Raw genomic sequence first — 22,790 nt, forward strand, 5'->3', positions numbered from 1 at the left:
TGAAATTTATTGAATAATGCACTGAAAGTGAAAAACATTACCCATCATAAAGTTGAAATATCATATCACAAAGTGCCGACCATCGTAACCCGAGGAGTGTCTTTATTCAAATACAGGTGGCACAGGAGACTCTTTTATAGATGGAAAGTTTTTTAGATGGAAAGTTTCTCAGTTTAGATAGATGAAAAGCAAATAGTTGGCAAAAGTGTCTGAATATAGGCTAGAAACCTAAATACTGAACCTAGATCATTCTAGAATCCCTGTGATTACCAAGAATACAACTAGGGTGACCACCTAATCCATGTCAGGAGGGACACTATGAGCTACTTCAGTTTTTACGAACTACTTTAAAGCTGAAAGGGTTCTGTGCTCTGCTAAAATGTTTGGTTAGTTCCTAGATTGAAAGACTCATCCAGCTGTTTCGCATTAACATTACTGACACATATGCATGATTATAGGAGACTGACCAATCAGCATACGGCAAGAACCCAGTGCTTAAGTGAAATCCTGGTCCTTTTAATTGAAATATATGAAATGGTAGTTCACAAATCCTGTTGTAGCTCATAGTGTCCATCCTGACATGGATTAGGTGGTCACCCTAAATACAACACAAATAAAATTAGTACAAACACTGGTATCCTTATAAATACAAGTACATAAACATTTGAATTTCTAAATACAATATTACCTTCTCAGGCATGTCTGATTTTCTGTTGAATGAGTTTCAATGACACATAGGTATGTAGTCCAGTCAATGACGCATAGTCGAGGAAGTTTGATCAGTTTGGCTGGTGAGTTGAGTTGAGAAGTTTCTAATTTATTGTTTTCCCTTACAGAAAGTATGTCTTAGTCAGGAGCAGTGATATGAAGTCACAAGCTTCATAAATAGCTAATGAATGCAGCCTCTCCCGGTGTTACAATGGGTTTGCGTTCCGACAAACCTATCGTAAGGCAAAAATGCATTTTAATAAAGTATACCTGTCATGACCTGCTCGTACGATCCTCGTGTGTGCTACCCCGAATGTGACCAGCTGTTTTCTGTCAGTTTGATTTATCCTGTGTATTTAAGTCCACGTTTGAGTCTGTATCCCCAGATCTGTCATTAACGTTTGTCCTGTGCTGCTCCCCGATCTGTTAATAAAACCCCGTTTTTGGAATCTCGTCTCCCGGATCTGCTTCCATGCTCCCCGCTCGTGCACCGGTGTTCTGACAAAACGTCCTACTTTATCCAAATATAGTGCTAATCGATAGCCCTAACCCTAATTCTTACCCTAACCCTAACCCCCAAAACCCTTACCTTAACCCTAACCCCTAAAACCTAACCCTAATCTCAAGACGGTGGAACTGCACATGTGCAGAAAGGCTCGATAGCACGTCTTGATAGGTAGGATGTTATGACAGAACACCGGACCTGACAACACCTAACCTTCATCATAGCCTGACCTATAGCTTACCTTCAACATGCTTAGAACACTTACATTAGCTGACGGGCAAAATCATTAATACTAAGCCCAATTTATGAAAATTTTATTGAATATCTTGTGAAATTTATTGAATAATGCACTGAAAGTGAATAACATTTACCCATCGTAAAGTTGAAATATCATTTTAATGGGAGCTCTTATGTACATCACTTTTGTTTCTGGTCTTGATAGTAACCACTTGTCAACATCAGTACATGAAACAAGGTTTAATGTGGGTGGTGCACATATCTGATGTGGCGGCAAAGTAATCACATGACCACCATCATCATCATTCTCATCACCAGCACTGTTTTGCAAGATATAATTAATGTTTGTAAAAGTCACCTCATCCTCGTCATCCTCAGAGTCGTCCTCCTCGGCTGACTAGTACCTTTTGAAGGCCTTGATGAAATTACAGCCATTATCCATGACAGTTGTGATTTTGTGGGATATGCCATCATGAGTGAATGTTGTCAAGCTCAGCTGCGATACTGTCATGAGTATGACGACCCTTGAATCTTCTGCATGTCAGTGCTGCTTTCCCTCGCTCCATGCTGTGTGGATTTATCCAATATGCAGTTAGGCTAAGATTTTTTTGCTTTTATTATGCGCAGTCCAAATGTCGGCTGTAGTAGAGACATATTCTAACTCTTCAAATGTCTTTTTGAGCTCGACATTCATTTTAGCATACTCAGCGTCTATGTATTTGGAAAATGTCTTTCTGCATGGCGGGCTTACCCCTGCTCTTGCAGATATTTTGGCAATGAGAGCTCTGAAAGAATCCGATTCAACTGTTAATAATGGCAACATGTTGTCAACAACCTCCATGGCTATCAGCCTGTTTAGTTCAGCCTGTGTCGCACAAGTTTTTGTGTGGTATTGGGATATCCCTCCAAATCAAGGTTTTAGGGCTTTGATGGCATGTGTCACGCTTGGCGGCGCACGGAGCGTAGGAAAGGCGCAGGAAGCCAAGAGTCGGGGCAAACACAGGGTTTAATAGGAGCGGCAACACAAGGAGCAAGCAAAACACGGGCTGACATTACAATGACCGGACTAGGGAAACAAACTGAAATGCGGACTAAATACACTGAACTAATGACGGTAACCGGAAACAGCTGATGAACACGGGGAATCCACATGGGGTTAATGAGGGGGCATGGCACACGAGAGGAGCGGACAATCGGGGCATGACAGCGTGGCTCCATCTCCTCCTTTGTTAGCCGCACTTGGGTTTGGGCTGCTATCAACATCCACATTCTTGGACACTAGTTTTGATGAAGCGTGAGAGGAAGAGAGGTGCCTCATCAGATTTGAATTGCTCGTTACCGACGTGGATAAAGACTTAGTTCCAGGACATAATGTACATTTAATGTATACATTCTTCCCTTTAACTTCAACAAGGGAAACGTAATGTCTGTATTTCCACTGTAAAAACGCTACTTTAGAACTCGCCATTGCTGTGTCTCTCCTGTGCACACTGTTGCCAACTCCTCAGCAAGGAATGTCGCTATATTGGTTGTCCCAAAAGTCGCTATAAGTCGCTAAATGACGCCATCGCCTAATTTGCATAATGTGCATGTAATTATAATGGACGCTGTAGGAGAGAGGAATAATGTCGTGGGAGAGACAAAAGGTGGTTAAAAAACACCCTAAATACGTTTAGAACTACAAATGAACTGTCTTCTGTCGATTCTTGTTTTTTTATATCATAATTCCAACCCTCTTCCTATATCCGGGCTTGGGACCGGCAAAAGTGACCCCAAAGAGACACTCTGGCGGAATTACTTATTCTTAAAAACTGTCATACTTGGCGGAGTTTTTGGTAATAAGCCAGGACAGGATCAGCCAGTGGTGGCTTCGCGCATGCGCAATTCATTTGCAGTCTGGACGCGGAAAGGTGAACATCTCCTGCTCTGACTGCAGCTGGGCGGGGCTGCTGCGTGTGGACTGTCCGCCTGTGAATGCTTTGGGACGGGAGGGGAGCCCACGGCAGCACCCGCTGCTCGGTGAGGAGAGTAAGAACGATACGTGCTTCCACGTCAGAGTCTCCAAAAGTCTCCAAAAACACTAGAAAAAGTAGCTAGATTTGTCGCTAGTCGCTTTTTTGAAAACGAGTCGCCAGAGAGGTCTAAAAACTCGCTAAATATAGCGACAAAGTCTGGCAATATAATTTGTCGCGGGTAGGCGACGGTTATTGCCTTTTGTAAAAAGGTTGGTATCACCACCGACGCCAGGGGATGTTGTGGCGACTGTAAAAGTTGTAGACGCCCCTGCATAAATTCATTTTAAAATCTCTGAACAGGTTTCATTGCACATCATTTGCCGGTGCCAAGAATCCAGCGCGGGGGGGCGGGGTTCGTGGGGGCTATGTAACCTGGAATCAGATCTTGTTGACACCCCTGTGAAAGAAAACCAACGAGCTACTTGTTATGCAACCCATCCCATTTACTGGTAGTCTATCCTGCATAAATAAATGACGTAACGATTCCCGTTAAGTGCAAAGGGAATTTAAATATATTCTCCTGTATCGCGTTTGGATAGGGAAACGTTTCACGAACTTGAGCCTGGACCCAACTATGTTCGAGCTGCTGCTTATTTTCTTCCTGCTGCAGGCTGCAGGCACAGGTGGCGCAAATGTATTGTGAGTAACCTAATTAAACGAATTTCTTTTTTTTTTGTTGTGTGATTCTGAGAAACCTAGTACTGTTTTCCTAAAGTAACTCGTAAGTGGTCCATGTGTCAAACAGGCACTTATGGATTTGCAACGACCCAGTATATTTTAGAAAATAATCATACCATCTTTCCTTGTTTAAAATTAGAAATTTTATATGCAGCCCAATAAGAACTAAAAAATAACGTGCTAAAGTATTTTGATCTGATTTTGACTTTTTTGTTTCTACAGAAATCACGTTTTTGCGGTATCTTAAATACAGACCTGTATTAATTGCTTGTTGAAGTATATGCCTGTTATATACGCTTAACATTAAGGTGAAGTTTTAGTTACAGTAGACTGCTGCAGATTGATCTATAAAGCTTCTAATTTCCTTCAATCTGTGAAATACAGATGTTAAATGGAGTGGTAAAGTAATCAGGATGCTATATGTACAGTGTTTTATCCGGACCGAAATACAATTTAATACCCTCGATAGCCCCCCTCCCACCTCCCTGACGACAAAAACAACCGAGAGTTCCTTCACCTCTTCATGTTGAAAGTGCCAACCCTAAAATGTCTTCTGAAATATGTAAATCTCCCTAAATGTCGCTCTAAATGGTGCTCCTCCCCTGTCAGCACAAGTACGTAGGCAATACGTCGCAAAAACGGCGGATGGTCGCAATTGGATCGCGTTCCATTACGAAGCATCGCGTTTTATTTGCGAAAACGTCGGATCGTCGCGGTGTTGAAAAGCTTTGCTCGCTTTTAAGTCGAAGGTCGCTTTTTGGTAGGGAAAACTACGCGTCACGCCGGATCTTGTTTAGAAAAGGGTTTGTTTGCCTCTGGAAGTAGTAATATTACTATAATAATATCATTTAATGTAGTAATATTACTTGTCATATTATAGGGTATGGTATGATTTACATGGCTATTTTATATACTGGACACATTGTTTCTTTTTATTATCGATAATGTTTATTTGATATTGTGGCGACTTCACATTATAGTTATTGAGCATAATTCACCATACTATCAAGTCTATGTTGTTCATGAAGGCTTGATACCTAATCTGTAATTGGTTATCTGTACCTTAACCCGGGTTGTGATTGACCCATTAGAATCGGTGCTCATCTTCACGTGATGGGATGTTCCGGGTAAGATACTGGGTGTGTCCGAAATCGCGCACTTGCCTCAGTGCACTGAGATGTAGGGCGTAGTGCACACTACCATGGGTAAGTGCTATCATAAATGGAACACTAACGTTTTGCACTTACCGGAAGTGACGGACTAGCATTTGATCGCGATTCTCCAGCGCCCCAAAATATTTGCCGTGTTTTATTTACAATGAATTTCCTTGTGGTTTTATTTGCGTGTATATAACTTATCTACGACCGCCTAACCGGCTAAAAAACTGCTAACATTTACGTGTGCGAACTCTTCTAAGCCGATATAATCGCAAACTCAAAATTATCTATAACTGTCGTCAGAGAGTGACAGGCTACACACCGAAGTATACATCAGTAAAATAATTTTATTAATGTTACATTTATATGACGCAGTTGCCTCCGAATGAGCTTGCGTGTCTGTGTTGTCCGCCATTATTTAAACTTGCCGAAAGTCCCTCCCCTTCCGCTACGTAGTCAAAATGGCGTCCGTTTAGTGCGAGTAGTGTCCATCGTTCTGCACTGCGTTTTCTGGCCGTTTTCAGTGCACCATCCGGGTACTTTCAGTGCACTTAATTTTGGCTTAGTTGTCAGTGTGAACGCACTACGCCCTAAAATCGCGCACTAAAAGTGCGCAAGTGCGCGATTTCGGACACACCCACTGCCTTTTCTCTTTTTGCTGTAGGCGCGTCTTCTGCTGCGAGTTAATAAAAGAGAGTGACGTGCGTCACAGTTTGTGAGAAATTGTCCGAGTTTTTATTTCCAATTTCTACACTGGTGACCCCGACGTTTTTCTGCTAGACGTATCTAGAGACTCCCCCGAACGACCATGACCACGAACGCCGTTTCTCTCAAGCTGCCCGAGTTCTGGGAATCGTCAGCCTCAGCATGGTTCGCCCAGACAGAAGCGCAATTCGCACTGCGAGAGATCACCGCGGACGACACTAAATATTATTATGTCGTATCGGCACTGAACAGCTCCACGGCATCCCGAGTGGTGAGCTTACTTAAACACCCGCCAGCATACAACAAATACGCTGCACTTAAAGCCCACTTGCTGGACACTTTTGAACTTTCCGACGCAGAGAGAGCCAGCCGGCTTTTTTCACTTCAGGGCTTAGGTGATGGCAAGCCGTCTGAGCTAATGGATAAAATGCTTAATCTCATGGGTGAGCACAGACCGGATTTTCTTTTCGTTCACTTGTTTTTACGTCAGCTACCGGCTCCGGTACGAGCGACTTTAGCGAACACCTCCATTACTGACTGCCGTGCACTGGCTGCAGAGGCTGATAAGTTCTTCCTCGCTGGTCAACAGCACTTCATGGCTTCGTTCCTTCCGGCTCCACCGCTTGCGCCACCAGTGGCCGACATCACTGTTGCAGCGGCGGTACCCGCAAGGCGACGAGACCCTGGGTTATGTTTTTACCATGCCAAATTTGGACCCAAAGCTAAGCGGTGCCGTTCTCCATGTGCCTTCCGGGGAACGGGAAACGCCACGGCCGGCGAGGAAGAACTTATCAGCCTCTGCAGCCAGTGCACGGCAGTCAGTAATGGAGGTGTTTGCTAAAGTCGCTCGTACCGGAGCCGGTAGCTGACGTAAAAACAAGTGAACGAAAAGAAAATCCGGTCTGTGCTCACCCATGAGATTAAGCATTTTATCCATTAGCTCAGACGGCTTGCCATCACCTAAGCCCTGAAGTGAAAAAAGCCGGCTGGCTCTCTCTGCGTCGGAAAGTTCAAAAGTGTCCAGCAAGTGGGCTTTAAGTGCAGCGTATTTGTGCGGCCAAGCTCATGCAACCACTGTATGAGGCACTACGTGGCAAGAGCCACAAGACATCAGTGGACTGGCCCACTGAGAGGGCTGAGGCTTTCGAGGCCACTAAAGCCGCGCTGGCTCATGCAACAATGCTGGCGCACCCATCCCCCGACGCTTTAATTGCCCTTACCACAGACGCCTCTGACTACGCCGTCGGCGCCGTACACGAACAGTGGGTGGATGGTGCCTGGCAGCCGCTCGCCTTCTTCAGCCGTCAGCTGCGTCCCAGTGAACGCAAATACAGCACTTTTGACCGGGAGCTACTCGGTCTCTACCTTGCTGTCTGGCATTTCCGTTCCCTTTTGGAAGGCCGCCATTTCGTCGTTTTTGTGGACCATAAACCCCTGACTTTTGCCATGGCCAAGGTAGCTGAGCCTTGGTCTGCACATCAACAGCGACAGCTTTCCTATATCGGAATTCACTACGGACATACGGCATGTCGCGGGTAAGGCCAACATCGTGGCTGACTGTCTATCCCGGTCTCTAGTGGGTGCCGTCCATTTGGGCCTCGACTACAAGGCTATGGCTGCTGACCAAGGTACTGATGAGGGTGTGCAGGCCCTCAAGACAGCGAGCACTGGTCTGCAGTTGAAGGGCGTGGTTTTTGATGCCGCCGGCACTACACTCCTTTGCGACATCTCCACAGGGTGCCCCCGTCCTGTGGTTCCTGCTGAGTGGAGGCGACGGGTTTTTGACGCTGTCCATAGCCTCTCCCACCCCGGCACAAAGCCCTCTCAGAGGCTTGTGACAGCCAAGTTCGTCTGGCACGGGCTTAAAAAAGATGTCAGGAGTTGGGCTGCTGCCTGCGTGGATTGCCAGCGTGCTAAGGTCCACCGTCACACCAAGGCTCCCCTTGCGCATTTCCAAGTCCCGGAAAGGAGGTTCGATCATGTCCACCTCGACTTGGTGGGCCCCTTACCTCCCTCCCACGGGTTCACTTACCTTCTCACCATGGTGGATAGAACTACTCGCTGGCCCGAGGCTGTTCCACTTTCAGCTCCTACATCCACGGAGGTTGCTCGCGCCTTCATCGGGTCCTGGGTTGCCCGTTTCGGCACCCCATCCAACCTCTCCTCTGACCGTGGCTCACAGTTCACTTCTGAGCTCTGGTCTGCTGTAGCAGACGGTTTGGGTGTGAAGCTCCACCGTACTACTGCTTATCACCCTCAGTCCAACGGGCTGTGTGAGCGTTTCCATCGCTCCATGAAGGCTGCTCTCCGGGCCAGCCTCAAGGATGGCAACTGGGTGGATAGGCTCCCGTGGGTCATGCTGGGCCTCAGAACAGCCCCTAAGGCTGATTTCCAATCCTCCTCGGCTGAACTGGTTTATGGGCAACCTTTACGGGTCCCAGGGGAATTTATCCCCGATAGCACGGCTCCCTGGTCCGCCAAGCAGCAGCGCACCCTGTTGTTAGACAAAGCTGCCCATTTCGCTCCTTGGCCCGTTTCTCACCATGGTTCTCCTCTATCTCACGTGCCTGCAGGTCTGCGATCGGTGGAATATGTTTATGTCCGACGCGACGCCCACCGGGGCCCCCTTCAACCTCCTTACGAGGGCCCTTTTCGTGTCATAGAGGCTGGCGACAAACACTTCCTTGTCGATGTGGGCGGGACCCCGGAACGCCTCTCTGTTGACCGCCTTAAGCCGGCTCACTTGGACCTGAGCAAGCCTGTTGACCTGGCCCGACCCCCCCGCCGGGGGCGGCCACCGGGCCCGCTGCCAACCCCTGCTCCGGCCGCATGCCGCCACAGGGGACCAGTCATTCCCACGGGCCCTGTTTCAGCCCCTTGCCCCGTTCAACGGAGCCGCCGTGGCCGGCCTGTCCGTCCTCCTCCACGTTTGCTTTTTCTGCTACGGTGAATTCTGGGGGGACGTGTGTGGCGACTTCACATTATAGTTATTGAGCATAATTCACCATACTATCAAGTCTATGTTGTTCATGAAGGCTTGATACCTAATCTGTAATTGGTTATCTGTATCTTAACCCGGGTTGTGATTGACCCATTAGAATCGGTGCTCATCTTCACGTGATGGGATGTTCCGGGTAAGATACTGCCTTTTCTCTTTTTTGCTTTAGGCGCGTCTTCTGCTGCGAGTTAATAAAAGAGAGTGACGTGCGTCACAGTTTGTGAGAAATTGTCTGAGTTTTTATTTCCAATTTCTACAATATCCTGTTTATATGGCAGTATTTTAAATAAGAGTGCGCACTTGTGTGGAGATCTATTGAGAGATGTCTCACTGTGGGTGAAGACTTGGCAATGTCAGATGGCTATACATGCAACTGTTATTAAATAAGTGTGTGTTGTTAGGGAGACAATGGTCTGCTTCTGCAGTTGTAGTCCATCATGTTTTCGCTGAATGTACTCCAGTGGTTTTCCAATAAGTTTTGGGTGCTTTGTTTCGATATGCTGATTGAGTTTTGTTGGTTTTAGTTTTGAGCTTCGTTTGAAAGTGTTAATCCACAATACACACACTGTGCCTTGGGCTTACAGGGCTGGCTTAAAGCAATGCATTCTGGTCCTGACGCAATGCATCATGGTTAGATTTAGACGTGGTGCTGCCGGCCCTATACGGACCAATAGCCAGTCTCGATTTTAAATTCGCGGCCCAATCTGTAGACTGTAGCCTTCGTGGCTCATCCGTGGTTGAGAAACGTGGTTTTAAAAGATATTTTGTTCCCTGTTAAATCAGCTTTAAAAGACAAGAAAAAAAGAAAAGTATATTCCATCGCGTACGCTTGGTTGGAAAGGTAAGTTGAAAATAATTTCTTTCTTAAATAGTTTCAGATTTGATTATTTATTGTTACAAACTTTTTATCGCACTTAAACCATTTTAACATCTATGGCTATGCTAACGTTACCATGCTCGACCTTTTGTGTGATGTGTTTGTATGTTACTATTAATTTGAGTTGTATTACTATGGCGTAAGATCACTCTCAAAATACATGTGCATACTGAAAATTATCACAATTGTGCTTTTCAATTTTCAATATAATACAAGATAGTAATTGTGATCATTTAGGGTTTTAGAGTAATTTTTTAGTCTTGTTCTTACAGATGTTCCTTCGAGAACTTCGTTACCCAAAGGGCAACTTATACTAAGTTAATGCACACGTAAGTTGAAAACAAATCTACATCTACATCTGTCTTGATGTATGTCTAAATACTTAATGCTGTATTCTCTATTGTTGACCTTACAGCAACAGAGAGGATCCTTCTGCAAATGTTGGGAGTTGCAGAACCAGGTCCAACACCTGACAGAGATTGTTACCCAAAGACCTCCCTTTTGGGGTAACAGTCCTGCAGACACACCATTAACAATGGCAAGTGTACTGTACAAAATTGATTTATGATCTATTTTAATTATTTATTTTAGATTGATTTTGGAAATGTTTATTTTTTTCCTTGTCTAAATAATAAAGTTTCAAGGTGGATTTTTAGTTTACATTTCATACCAATTATATTTCTAAGTGAATTACTATTAACTCAATTACAGAGATTTTTTAAATACTTTTTACAGGTCTTTCTATAAGAATCTATTTTTTCAGTGTGCAGAGGATGGTGGACTTCCACTGCAAGACATTGAGGAGCTGAAGAATATCGAAATGCAGTTGCGAAATGTTGACTTTATGAACAAACTGGTATGATTATGGTTTTTGAAAACTACCTTATACATAGCTAATACATGGATACTAAGAAATATAATAGATACTTATATCATATTATATATCACACACACACACTACCCAAAAGTATGTAATAAATTTTGTATGACCAAACATCTGTTGTCACCTCCAGGGGGGTATTCCAGAAAGCTTGGTTAACTTACCATTTGGTAAATCATAACCTCTGGGTTGATATACCCCAAACCCGCATACCATGAGTATGTTGGTTCCAAAACACCTGAGAAGAGTAAGTTCAATCAACCTCCTATTGGTTACCCAGAGTTAATGCGCGTGCACCGTGCATACATAAAGACGTTTTCAATTGATCGCCGATTTCACGAGTCAGAATGGAAAATCAAAGTGAAAAAAAGAGAGCGGCATACTTCACAGAGGCGGAGTTGGAAGTTTTAATGCACGCATATGAGGAATTCAAGCCAATAATAATGAAGAAAAGCAATACGGCTGCATCGGCTAAAGAGAGTTGGTTTGGCAAAAAATTACGGACAGAGTAAATGCGTGAGTGTATTAAATTGCAAATTTGACATCGCCTCCCCTTTTATTATAATGCAAAATAATTAAACACCCCTTCCGCATCCTTTTGACTGTTAAATCACTATGAAAGCATTTACTTTTCCTTCCATTCATTTCTTTAGGTTAAAATAACAATGTGTATCGACTAGGAATATATGGTTTCTTATTTAATAAGGTGTAATCCTTCTGGAGCCAGAATAACTTCGAGCCAAGTCAAAATGAAACACAAAAACATTCTGCAAAAAGGTAATATTTGATTACACGATCACTGAACTATTTATTAAACACGATTTAGTATATTCTTTCTGTCATGTAGCTAATAGAAAAAAGGCTGAAGCCTGTCTAACTGGCGGGGGCCCACCACCCCATCTGAGGAGCTGACTCTGTCCCTTTATAATGATTCAAGTGTACAATACAAATATAGTAAAAAGAAAAAAACACATTGTATAAAGCAAAACATACCCTGCTGAAATGTCTGCCATAATGATGATTCGTGGAAAATTCTGGCATCATGCACAGATCCTGGCCATTTTGCCTCAACATTAGTAATGATGTGGGTTGCCTCACATATTACCTATAGTTAGTGGGAAAAAGTAATGAGTTTGATGATTAACAAGGCAAAAAATTAAGGATACAAAATCAAGTTACTTGCACATTGATACTATGAATAGATTTCCTATTAACATAGTCTCCCTCATTTATTGAAGTAGCTTTAATAGGAATGTAGGTGCCATCAATGCACCCAATTATGAATGAATGAATGAATGCCTTTTATTGTCACTATACATGTATTACATGTATTCCAAATTACATTTGGAAACCCTGAAATAGAAAGTCATATATGGAAGTATCAAGTGTGTGTGTGTGTGCAGGATGAATACATGTATAGATATAAATAGTATGACTACATATTAAATATGCGTCATAGATTTTACTACAAAGGACAAACCTATACCACTCTGTGGAATTCCTCTTTAATAACACGCAGAGCTTTATGGACAGGGCACTGTACAAACGTGTGTAAGAAGCGTTAAGTACCAGACATACTGTGCGAACGGCTCTACACACAGCTGCCTTTCCCACATGCTCTGCGTCGCCCATATTGTACAAAAAATGCCCTGACGCAAAAAACCGAAGTGCTATGCACAGAATGTTTTCTATGCTAAGCGCAGACCCGCCGTTTGGGTTTGTGACATTTGCAATATGCGGTTTCAAGAGATAGAATAGAATAGAATAGTTACTTTATTGTCATTCAGAGATACACGGGTTAGTGCACAACAGAACGAAATTGCGTTGCATTATTTTGCTCGACATCAGCCTGGCAGAGTGTGTAATAAATATATATAAAAAGATGTATATATAAATATATAAATAGGAGCAGAGTACAAGTACCACAATTTAGCAGCAAAAAAAAACACAGTGTACATAAAAAAAAAAAAAATATTAAGTAAATGAACGATTCTTTCGAAAACTGATAACGCTTTTTCAAATAATCATTAGGAAATAAAAAGACATCAATACGCGGTCTTATAACTGTCTCCCGGCGAAAAAAACCTTGTATATTTTGTGCCTCCATGTCCACAGGATCGTCATCAAAAGGGCACGCCATGCTCAGTAACCTTCTGCAACAAATTGACCCTGGAACATAACCTGCTCAGTAGCAGGTTATCTTCAGAGAGTAAGCTGCTATGGTTACGTACATACCCAGAAAATTACCCCCGTTTTTGGAACCGAAAGTTGAAGTTATCCACTAACTTACCCTTAAACTTACCCGGGTATGTCACATAACCTGCTTTCTGGAATACCCCCCAGGTTTCCGAAATATCACTGGCTTGGGTCAAACACTAAAGAAAACAAAAACACCGATGAGGAATACAAACATCATAGATGTGATTATCCGTAAGTAAAACCAATGTTTAAGCAAAGGTAAAATTTGACCTTTCAGGATAAAGTTATTATCCTAAAGGTTTAAACACAATATGGATTTAACCTCCCCATGCACGTTACATAATTCTTTCCCATAGTTTTCATTGGTTTTAATGCCCAAAGTTGCTATTTTCAGACTGCAGATAAAAAGTGAACAATCACAACGTAAAGGAATAACAATAAACTCACCTGTTCATGATTGACATTTACCATTTAATAAGGTCTAATGTAAGTGAATTGTGTCTGTTCTGTTTTTAGAGTCTGCATTACGAAACCCACTGGTGTCTAGTCCAAATGAGGCTGAAGCTGAAAAAACCATCAAAGAGTGGCTCGTGACAGGCTGACCAAGCGTGTCCGATAGTTCTTTTCTTTCAGTATTTTTATTTTTCTGTTTTTTTTTTTTTTTTTGTAACGTGCATTTTATATTTTGTGTGTGCATTTCATGTTACCATTGTATTTTTTATATATATATTATAAATAAAATATATTAGTATCGATATGTGTTCAACACTAAAGCAAACGTTGAAATAATTATTGGCAATCGTAGGATAATAGGGTCAGGGAATCATCACGTAGGATAGTAAGAGGGTCGGGAAATGGTAGGATAATAAAAAGGGTTGCGGAATCATCGCGGAGTTTCGCCTAGACGTCGCGTTTTCATGGCTGTTGAGACGGAAAAACGTCGCGATTACATCGCCTGGATGTAGCTGTTACGGAGGCGCTACGTAGTGCCAATGTGCACACGACTGAAAAGCTACTAAATACCGACCTTCAAAAAACGTATCAGCGACGTAGCGCCGACGTACTTGTGCTGACTGGGTCGTGTGATGTATGTTAAGGTTGTTGCTTGCCTCTCTCCTGCACTGCAGCAGCTGCCTGAGCTCGTCCACAGTGACTTGTCCATTCATGCCTCTGAAGTCTTTAGGAATCGCTGCCTGGGGCCGCAGGCCAGGCTGTGGTTCGGCTTCGGGCCTGAGCTCCGGCTCTGGGTGTGGACTTTGGATGGGCTCACAGCCCTGCATATGACAAGCGGGGGTGGAAAGCAGAAGCCTTCTAGGCATGTCTCAGTCTGTCTAAGTGGGACTTTCTTTTGCCACAATTAATTGATTTTCCCATTAGGGACTACCTGGTGACTGTCACCTCGCAAGCCGTGAGTGGAAGCACAGAGACAGTATGCGTCCACCTGGAGTCTCAGATGCCGGTGACGTTCAACATCTCACTGCTCATGGAGGGTGAAGTCACTGTCGTCTTAATGGAAGAGGTGGTAGCTCACCCATTCGTCCGCTGTGTGCCTTTCCAGGTTAGGCTTTCTTTACATAGTCATCCGTGCAAGAACAAGTCAGTAAAACTAAGTAAAAATTAGATTTTGGGGTTTATTGTGTGTTCAATTTGTCCACGTAAAAGTGTTAATAATTTAGTAGAAAATCTACTGTTCCCTAGTTTGTGATTAAAATCAGATATTAAGCCATTTTCAATGACACCTCATAGTGAAGTTTTAGTTCATTTGATACAAACAGTTCTCACAGAAAGTCCTTAGATGCTTGCTTAATTCAGTAACAATACTGCATATTTATTGGATTATAACAAAAATCATTACTTTATTCATTGTTTTTTTTACAAAAAAATATACATCACATTAGAAATAACCAGTAGTTTTAAGTAAAACATTCCTTTCATGTAGTAATAAATAGAAACTGAAATTCTAGCATTAAAAGAAGCTGTTCTGCTGTTGAGCTGAATCATTTGTGGTGGAACAGGGAAAGAACTAAGCTACACAGGGCTGCGGCCCCCAGGGCTGCAGTTTGACACCAATGCTATACAGTAAATGAAGCTGTTTATCCTTTCTGTTTGGAGGGCATGCCTATCCTTGGCACACACACGTGCATGGTTACGTACTGTAAGCAATTTGGAGACGTTGCTACATATAAATGAGTGTCTTCGGGCTGTGTGAGGAAACCAAAAGTCCTGGTGGGACCCAACTGTTCCTTTCTTCAATCGTCACTTCAGTGCATAACCCACCGGAGCATACCAAGCCATAGTATACCAAAACAGAATTATGTGGTGTGCCCCGCTACGGTGCATATCGCACTGAAGTATACCAAATCATAGTATACCAAAACAGTATTATGTGGTGTGCCCCGCTACGGTGTATATCGCACTGAAATATACCAAATCATAGTATACCAAAACAGTATTATGTGGTGTGCCCCGCTACGGTGCATATCGTACTGAAGTATACCAAATCATAGTATACCAAAACAGTATTATGTGGTGTGCCCCGCTGCAGTGCATATCGCACTGAAGTATACCAAATCATAGTATACCAAAACAGAATTATGTGGTGTGCCCCGCTGCAGTGCATTTGCTCCAGTAGTGCTGCACACTGAACTACTCTACTGTTTATTAAAAAGTAATAGTAAAAAGACCTTATATATTGTCTAATAATCCATGTTAGGTAAATTTCAATGGCCCAGGATGTCTAAGATAATAATGGCTGTGCCCCTCGCCTGTGCTTCTCATGTTCTTCTCGTTCCCCTGTTCAGGTTCCTGCTGTGTCCTCCCCCAGAGTAGCCACCTTACGTGCCACTTTCAAGGGGCCCACTGAGCATGTAACAGAAAATACCAAGATCTTTATCATTCCGTCTGGCAGCCTCCCCATCATGCAGACTGACAAACCGATTTATAAGCCTGGACAGGAAGGTCTTTTTGCTTTTCAGTTAATTCTCCATGGCTTTCTGTAGTAGAAAATAAACTTTATGTAAAACAAGTTTTCAGATATTTAATATTCCCATACACATTAATTTATTTACCCTATGAAGTTTATACTGTTTATTCTATATTTGACTTTTTTTTAGTCTTCTATGTATGGAACCATCCATCCTTGCTTTGAAAATCTCAGTCCATAACAATAACATCTGTTCTGTTTTCCATAGTCATGTTCCGAATTGCAACAATGGATTTCAGTTTTTTGCCTCTGAACCAGAAGGTGAGCTGTTATATACTGATGTGGAGTAACACCAAATGGCCATAGGAGAAAAATATGGATTTTTAAAAAACTGGCCAATAGGATTATTTTGTTCATAATTACCGGGAAAGTGCCAAAAAGCCGGTCTGACCCTCTGACTGTGGTATTTCGCCTTGCTTGTTAACATTGTGCCCTGATTCAATATTTTTTTTTCTTAACAGTACCAAACTGTGGAGTTGAAGGTAGGGAACTTTTTCTAATATATTTTACTTTCCCTAAAATTATTCATAATGTTAGTTTCTGTTGTTTCACCCATAAAAGCAATGAACCAGACCAGAGGTGCGGCGCTCAGTTTGGGAGGATGGAGTTTATTTCCACATAATGTTCTCTGGTGCAGGAGATGTTGTTACGCTTCTCAACCTTCATCTCCTAACTTATATGTCATACCAGCCTTTTTACATAGATTAAAGACAATAAACCGTATTCGGGCATTTTCCTGTATCGCTTTCCCACCTTTCCCAACGCACAACAGGAACTGTGGTCTTGATGCTAAATATGGGAGGTGGAAAAAGCTTGTAGGTTAAGCTTCATAATTGTAGGTCAAATTTTCATAAGTGAGGAAACTATACTACATTCCCAAAAGAATGGAGCATGAGCAAGTCATTTTGCTCAGTATCAGTGATATTAGATAAAAATATACTGGTATATAATAAGTCAGTATATCATTTCCAAGTTCCTGAAAAAAAGTTCCTGCAATGGGAAAGGGCATTTTGATTAGAGCCAGTCAGGAACCAGAAGATAGGAGATCAGGAACCAGAAGATGATCGGTGGCTTGATTTCTGGAGCAGTCTACCTTGTGGTAGCCTGATTACTCAGTCTATGTTTGCTCCAGTCGTGGGAAGCATGTGTCTCAGTGGGCTGAGCCTCTGTGCCCATAACCAGAAGGCTGTGAATTTGAGCCCAGCCTCAGCAGAACAGTCACATGTCTGGCAGACCTTGAGCAAGGCCCTTAACCCCCAGCTCCATGGGTGCCGCTGCAGGTGGCTGCTTTTTACTGCCAGGCTTGGTCTTGCCTATGTACATGTCTGTGTGCCATGGAGAGCAAGATGGGATAGATGAAAAGTGAATTTCCCCACTGTGATCAAAAGTGTCATTATGGTTTGCATAACACCTTTCATTTTGGTCACGGTAGGGGTGAAGATGTGGTAGTTTCCTAATTACCATGACTATGTTGCCAAATTGCCTCTATAGTATGAATGTGTGTGTGTGTGTGTGTGTGTGTGTGGTAAAATGCTATTTACCTGATGGATAATCTCACTATACCCATTACCCTATCTCTAGCCAGTTAAACACTTATGGGAAATTCTGGAGGACTAGTGAGTCATGGTTGCCTAGTGACAATTCACCATGATGTTTTCTTCAATTTGGTGGTGATCTGTCCATATAGTTATTTACATATTCAAAGCTAAAAGGTCCTTAAAATTGTAATTTCTGTCTTCCTCTGCCTGTATTTGGTGTATTTGCAGGATCCCAACCACAATCGTATTGCTCAGTGGTTAAACCAGTCAGCTGCCAGCGGGATTCTGGACTTGTCCTATCGCCTGAGTGCTGAGTCGCCTCAGGGCAGATACGTCATCACCGCCTGGAATGAAGCAGGCAGACAAGCCTCCCAGTCCTTTGAAGTGCAAGAGTATGGTCAGGACACCTTCACACTTGCTAACCATGCCAATGGCCTTTCCTATTTTTTAATGATAACACAATATCTATCTATCTATCTATCTATCTATCTATCTATCTATCTATCTATCTATCTATCTATCTATCTATCTATCTATCTATCTATCTATCTATCTATCTATCATCTATCTATCTATCTATCTATCTATCTATCTCTCTATCTATCTAATCATGTAATTTAAGTATTATCTACTTGTATAACCCAAGCTGTTTTTAAAAAATTACCTGTTTTTTTTCACAAACATTTGCTGCTGAAAGTGGATGTTTCTGCCTCTCTCCTGAAAACAACAGGTCTTGTGTTTTTTTTATGTAGTTCTACCCAAGTTTGAGGTAAAAGTGCATCTTCCTGAGGTTTTGTATGTTCAAGATATTCAGCCAGTGCTGAAAGTTTGTGGAAAGTAAGTCTTAGCAAATTCTTCTCACTAGGGATCACTGGAGTAGCTTAACGTCATCTTATGTTCTGTTGTAATGGCATTGCATTGGTCTGTCTCTAATATGGATTCTAATTCCTTAAAACGGTAAATCATGACATACTTTTTTGTAGATACACCTATGGAAAGCCCATCCTAGGATCAGTGAAGGCAAAAGTGTGTCTGCAGGGCTGGAGATTGAATACATGCATGACATACATCAAGACAGTAAGAAGCCATATTTGACCCAAGTGGTCCTGTAACGTAAAACTTAAATGCTGTAAACTGCGCGGAAATGAAAAGTCAAAGCCTTTGCCATTCCTGCCGTCTCATTATTGCACTGACAGCTGCTTGTCTGATCTAGACTGACAGGGCGGGATGTGCCTCCCAAACACTGGACTTGGCTGCTCTGAGAAAAGGAGAAGGTGGATACATCCAGCATCTGTTTGTCGAGAGTGAGTTACAGGAGTCTGGGACAGGTGAGTGATGCTTTTATATAATATATAAATCCATTAAAAATAAGCATATACTTATTGCTAACCCACGCACATTCACACTTCCGGAAGCATTAAATCAGTTATTGCAAATCACACTCATTCCTCAGTAGATTTCATGGTTTTATTTAGAAAACACTTGACAAGTGTCATAAATGGTAATTATTTGAATGAATATATACTGTACAGCAGGGACGTCACTAGGATTGAAAGACAAGGGGGGCTTAGCCCCCAGGGTTGTAGGAAGGAATTAGCGCATATAGAGGGCTGAAAAATTTTCACCAAACCTAAACAGGCTTCTTTAATTTTATTATCTCATTAATCTAGAAGGCTCCACCCTGAATAAAACGACAACAACAAAACAAATAATTTTACCTGTAAAGCTCCACCAGTCTTAATCATGCATCAGCTCCCTCAGCATCAGCTCCCCTGCCGCTCTCCTGCTTCTCCCTCAATCTTTCAAAATACCTTCGTATATCCATCTGGTATATAAACTGAACTTCAGTGTCCCTGTTTTTGCTGTTGTACAACAGCAAAAACAGGGAACCTTATCATTAAGTTTTTGATCACAATAACTAATTATGACAGCAGCATTAATCTGGGTTTATTCCAACAACGTCACTTTCCTTTCACTGACGGAAACTTAAGTAAAGTTAAGCAATTAACAGTTATTGACACCAACTCACAATCTCTGACAATGAAATTATCTGGCCGCTTCTTTCTGTTGAACGTTGCTGCTCGCTAACAAGCAGCGACATGTAGCTTCCGCCTGGGTCCTAATGCCGGCTTCTACCTATAGCAGCTTAAACAGCCAGTACATAATTTTAATTAAATAACGATAGCTAGACTTACAGTATTATTTTTAATAATAGTCTTGCTTCTATTTGTTAAGTTTCTTCCTGCGCTCAGTGATATCTTGTATGAAATGTATGGATATATAATTTTAAAATAGTATGATAATTACTATATTTTTAGGGGGGGCTTGGGATCACTTTGGGGGGGCTGAAGCCCACCCTAAATAGGCCTAACGACGCCCATGCTGTACAGCATAGACACTTGTGACAATGTCTGACTCAGGGCCCTCCTGCAAGTGAGCTGACACAAAGCCCACATAGTCAGTACCTGCTGTTTTGGTTCTGCATGCATGGGCGTAAATTACCCCCAATAAATTACCCATGGGCGTAAATTACCCCCAATAAATCAAAACCAGCTAATACGACCCTCCCAATAATAATTTTTCTCCTGTAATTGGTGGAGACTTCAACCCCCACAATGTTCCAGCCAAAGTTATGCCCTTATCTGCATGGTCATGATTAAGAACAAAGCAACTGCAGAACAGCTTCTGTTCATTGTGCACAGGCCCTGCTGATTTTTTTTTGGTGACTGGCTTAGGAGTGATCCTGACGGGGGAGGCCCAGTCGCAGGTCTTCTTGTCCCGCAGCACTGACATGGTTACTGTCTTGTTTGAGGAGGAGCCGCCCAGTTTCAGACGAGGAATCCTGTATGAAGTCAAAGTAAGAGTCCTTGTGTCCTGTTTGTCTCACATTGTCTATCTATACAAGTCATTAGATTTGTTCTCCCAGTCATTAGATGGTGCATGTGCTGCCTTTATTCTCCCAGTCATTAGATGGTACATGTGCTGCCTTTATTCTCCCAGTCATTAGATGGTACATGTGCTGCCTTTATTCTCCTAGTCATTAGATGGTGCATGTGCTGCCTTTATTCTCCTAGTCATTAGATGGTACATGTGCTGCCTTTATTCTCCTAGTCATTAGATGGTGCATGTGCTGCCTTTATTCTCCTAGTCATTAGATGGTGCATGTGCTGCCTTTATTCTCCCAGTCATTAGATGGTACATGTGCTGCCTTTATTCTCCTAGTCATTAGCTGGTGCATGTGCTGCCTTTATTCTCCCAGTCATTAGATGGTACATGTGCTGCCTTTATTCTCCCAGTCATTAGATGGTACATGTGCTGCCTTTATTCTCCCAGTCATTAGATGGTACATGTGCTGCCTTTATTCTCCTAGTCATTAGCTGGTGCATGTGCTGCCTTTATTCTCCCAGTCATTAGATGGTGCATGTGCTGCCTTTATTCTCCTAGTCATTAGATGGTACATGTGCTGCCTTTATTCTCCATCCATCCATCCATCCATCCATCCATCCATCTCCTACCGCTTTTCCTGGTCAGGTCGCGGGGGCAGCAGTCTAAGCAGGGAAGCCCAGACTTCCCTTTCCCCGGTCACTTCGTCCAGCTCCTCCGGGAGGGGATTCCGAGGCATTCCCAGGCCAGCCGAGAGACATAGTCTCCCCAGCGTGTTCTGGGTCTTCCTCGGGGCCTCCTCCCAGTGGGACATGCCCAGAACACCTCACCAGGGAGGCGTCCAGGAGGCATCCTGACCAGATGCCTGAGCCGCCTCATTTGGCTCCTCTCCCTCCCAAATGACCGAGCTACTCACCTTATCTCTAAGGGAGAGCCCAGTCACCCTGTGGAGGAAACTCATTTCGGCCGGTCACTACCCACAGCTCATGACCATAGGTGAGGGTAGAAACGTAGATCAACTGGTAAATTGAGAGCTTCGCCTTTTGGCTCAGCTCCTTCTTTACCATGACAGACCGATGCAGCGTCCACATCACTCCTGATGCCGCACATATGTCTGTCAATTTCATACTTCATTTTAATATAAGAATAACTAATCAAGTGCAGTTTATTTCAGTTTTATGGCACTTTTTTGATGATTCATAAACAAGAATTGACAGGGTCTATCATATCATCCATCATCTATAATCCATCCATCCATCTTTCAGCTACTTAGTTGGTATAGGAATGGGGGTACAGGATCTACAAGGACAACAACCAGGACACCAACTGACACACCGCAGGGAACGCCAACACACACAGGGGCACCAATAAAGGGAACACGGAACCCAAGGAGGGGGACAACGATGGGACAACACTTTCTCTCAAAACTTATAAAACACAAATAAAATTAAATACAAAAATAATGTAAAAAGTGTTGATGTACAGTATCATGCTGAATGGTGAATCAAATTGCAGTAGTATAATCACATTTTTAACAGTTATGACTCAGAAAACTGGATTTAAATATCAATTTTCAACAGGATTATTCAGATTCTTGTGTCATGGAAGTTTTAAGCTAAATTGTGTGTTTTTCTGACATTAAGTAATAGCTTCTACGGTCTTTTGTTGTCAGGTGAAAGCAATCAGAGAGAACTCTTCCCCTGTGGCCAATGAGCTTGTTAACCTTCAAGTGAATTATGGTGCGACATCTGACACTTGGACGCAGAGCACAAACAGCGAAGGCGTTGCCCTTTTCTCAATGAACACTTCCCTCTGGACGCAAGACTTTGTCTATCTCCAGGTGAGAATCTGTTCCTGCTCCTGCCTTCTAATGCATGGAGTGCATATACTGCCACCAGGGGGCACCATTGGGGGCACCTCTTAAGGTGGTAAGATGAATTGCTTAGCTAATACTTTCTACGAATCTCTCAATTATAATGCATTACAGACACTTTCATAATGCATTACAAAGCATTATTATGACTGGTTAAACACATTATATATATACAGTGGTACCTCGGTTCTCGAACTTAATCCGTTCCGGACTCCGGATCGAATCCTAAAAAGTTTGAGTTCTGATCGAATTTTTCCCATAAGAAATAATGGAAAATCAATTAATTGGTTCCCGGCCCCCCAAAATTACACCTAAATATGTTTTTTTTTTTTAGCATTTAACCACAAAATGAACAGGATAAAACAAGAAGAGCATTTTTTTCTTAATGGCTTCCAAAACGATAAAGATCTTATCCCAACATTACCCCTGTCCTGCCCCGATTGTCCGCTCCTTCTGTGTGCCACGCCTCCTCGTTAACCTCGTGTGGGATCTCCATGTGATTAGCTGTTTCTGGTTGTTGTCATTAGTCCTCTGTATTAAGTCCGCGTTTCAGT

At 42.8% G+C, this 22,790-nt stretch overlaps 1 protein-coding gene across 4 annotated transcripts in view; it reads left to right on the plus strand.

The window, feature by feature from the left end:
* Positions 1-3,357: 3,357 nt before the first annotated feature.
* The window catches only part of LOC111854625 (alpha-2-macroglobulin-like), a 56,442-nt gene continuing 37,009 nt past the window's right edge, over positions 3,358-22,790 (plus strand). Inside the window, exons 1-12 of one of the 4 annotated variants that reach the window (XM_072711756.1) lie at positions 3,358-3,469; positions 4,005-4,104; positions 14,337-14,517; positions 15,761-15,917; positions 16,151-16,203; positions 16,404-16,424; positions 17,709-17,877; positions 18,233-18,317; positions 18,464-18,557; positions 18,694-18,808; positions 20,216-20,337; positions 22,036-22,203. In XM_072711756.1, coding sequence (XP_072567857.1) covers positions 4,040-4,104; positions 14,337-14,517; positions 15,761-15,917; positions 16,151-16,203; positions 16,404-16,424; positions 17,709-17,877; positions 18,233-18,317; positions 18,464-18,557; positions 18,694-18,808; positions 20,216-20,337; positions 22,036-22,203 — 1,230 coding nt within the window. In that variant the 5' untranslated portion in view covers positions 3,358-3,469; positions 4,005-4,039. Of the gene's footprint in view, positions 3,470-3,822; positions 3,915-4,004; positions 4,105-14,336; positions 14,518-15,760; positions 15,918-16,150; positions 16,204-16,403; positions 16,425-17,708; positions 17,878-18,232; positions 18,318-18,463; positions 18,558-18,693; positions 18,809-20,215; positions 20,338-22,035; positions 22,204-22,790 lie in introns of those variants that run through there. The other 3 variants (XM_072711753.1, XM_072711755.1, XM_072711754.1) reach the window with 3 other exon arrangements.

Source organism: Paramormyrops kingsleyae, chromosome 1, assembly GCF_048594095.1.
Source record: "Paramormyrops kingsleyae isolate MSU_618 chromosome 1, PKINGS_0.4, whole genome shotgun sequence".
NCBI lineage: Eukaryota > Metazoa > Chordata > Actinopteri > Osteoglossiformes > Mormyridae > Paramormyrops > Paramormyrops kingsleyae.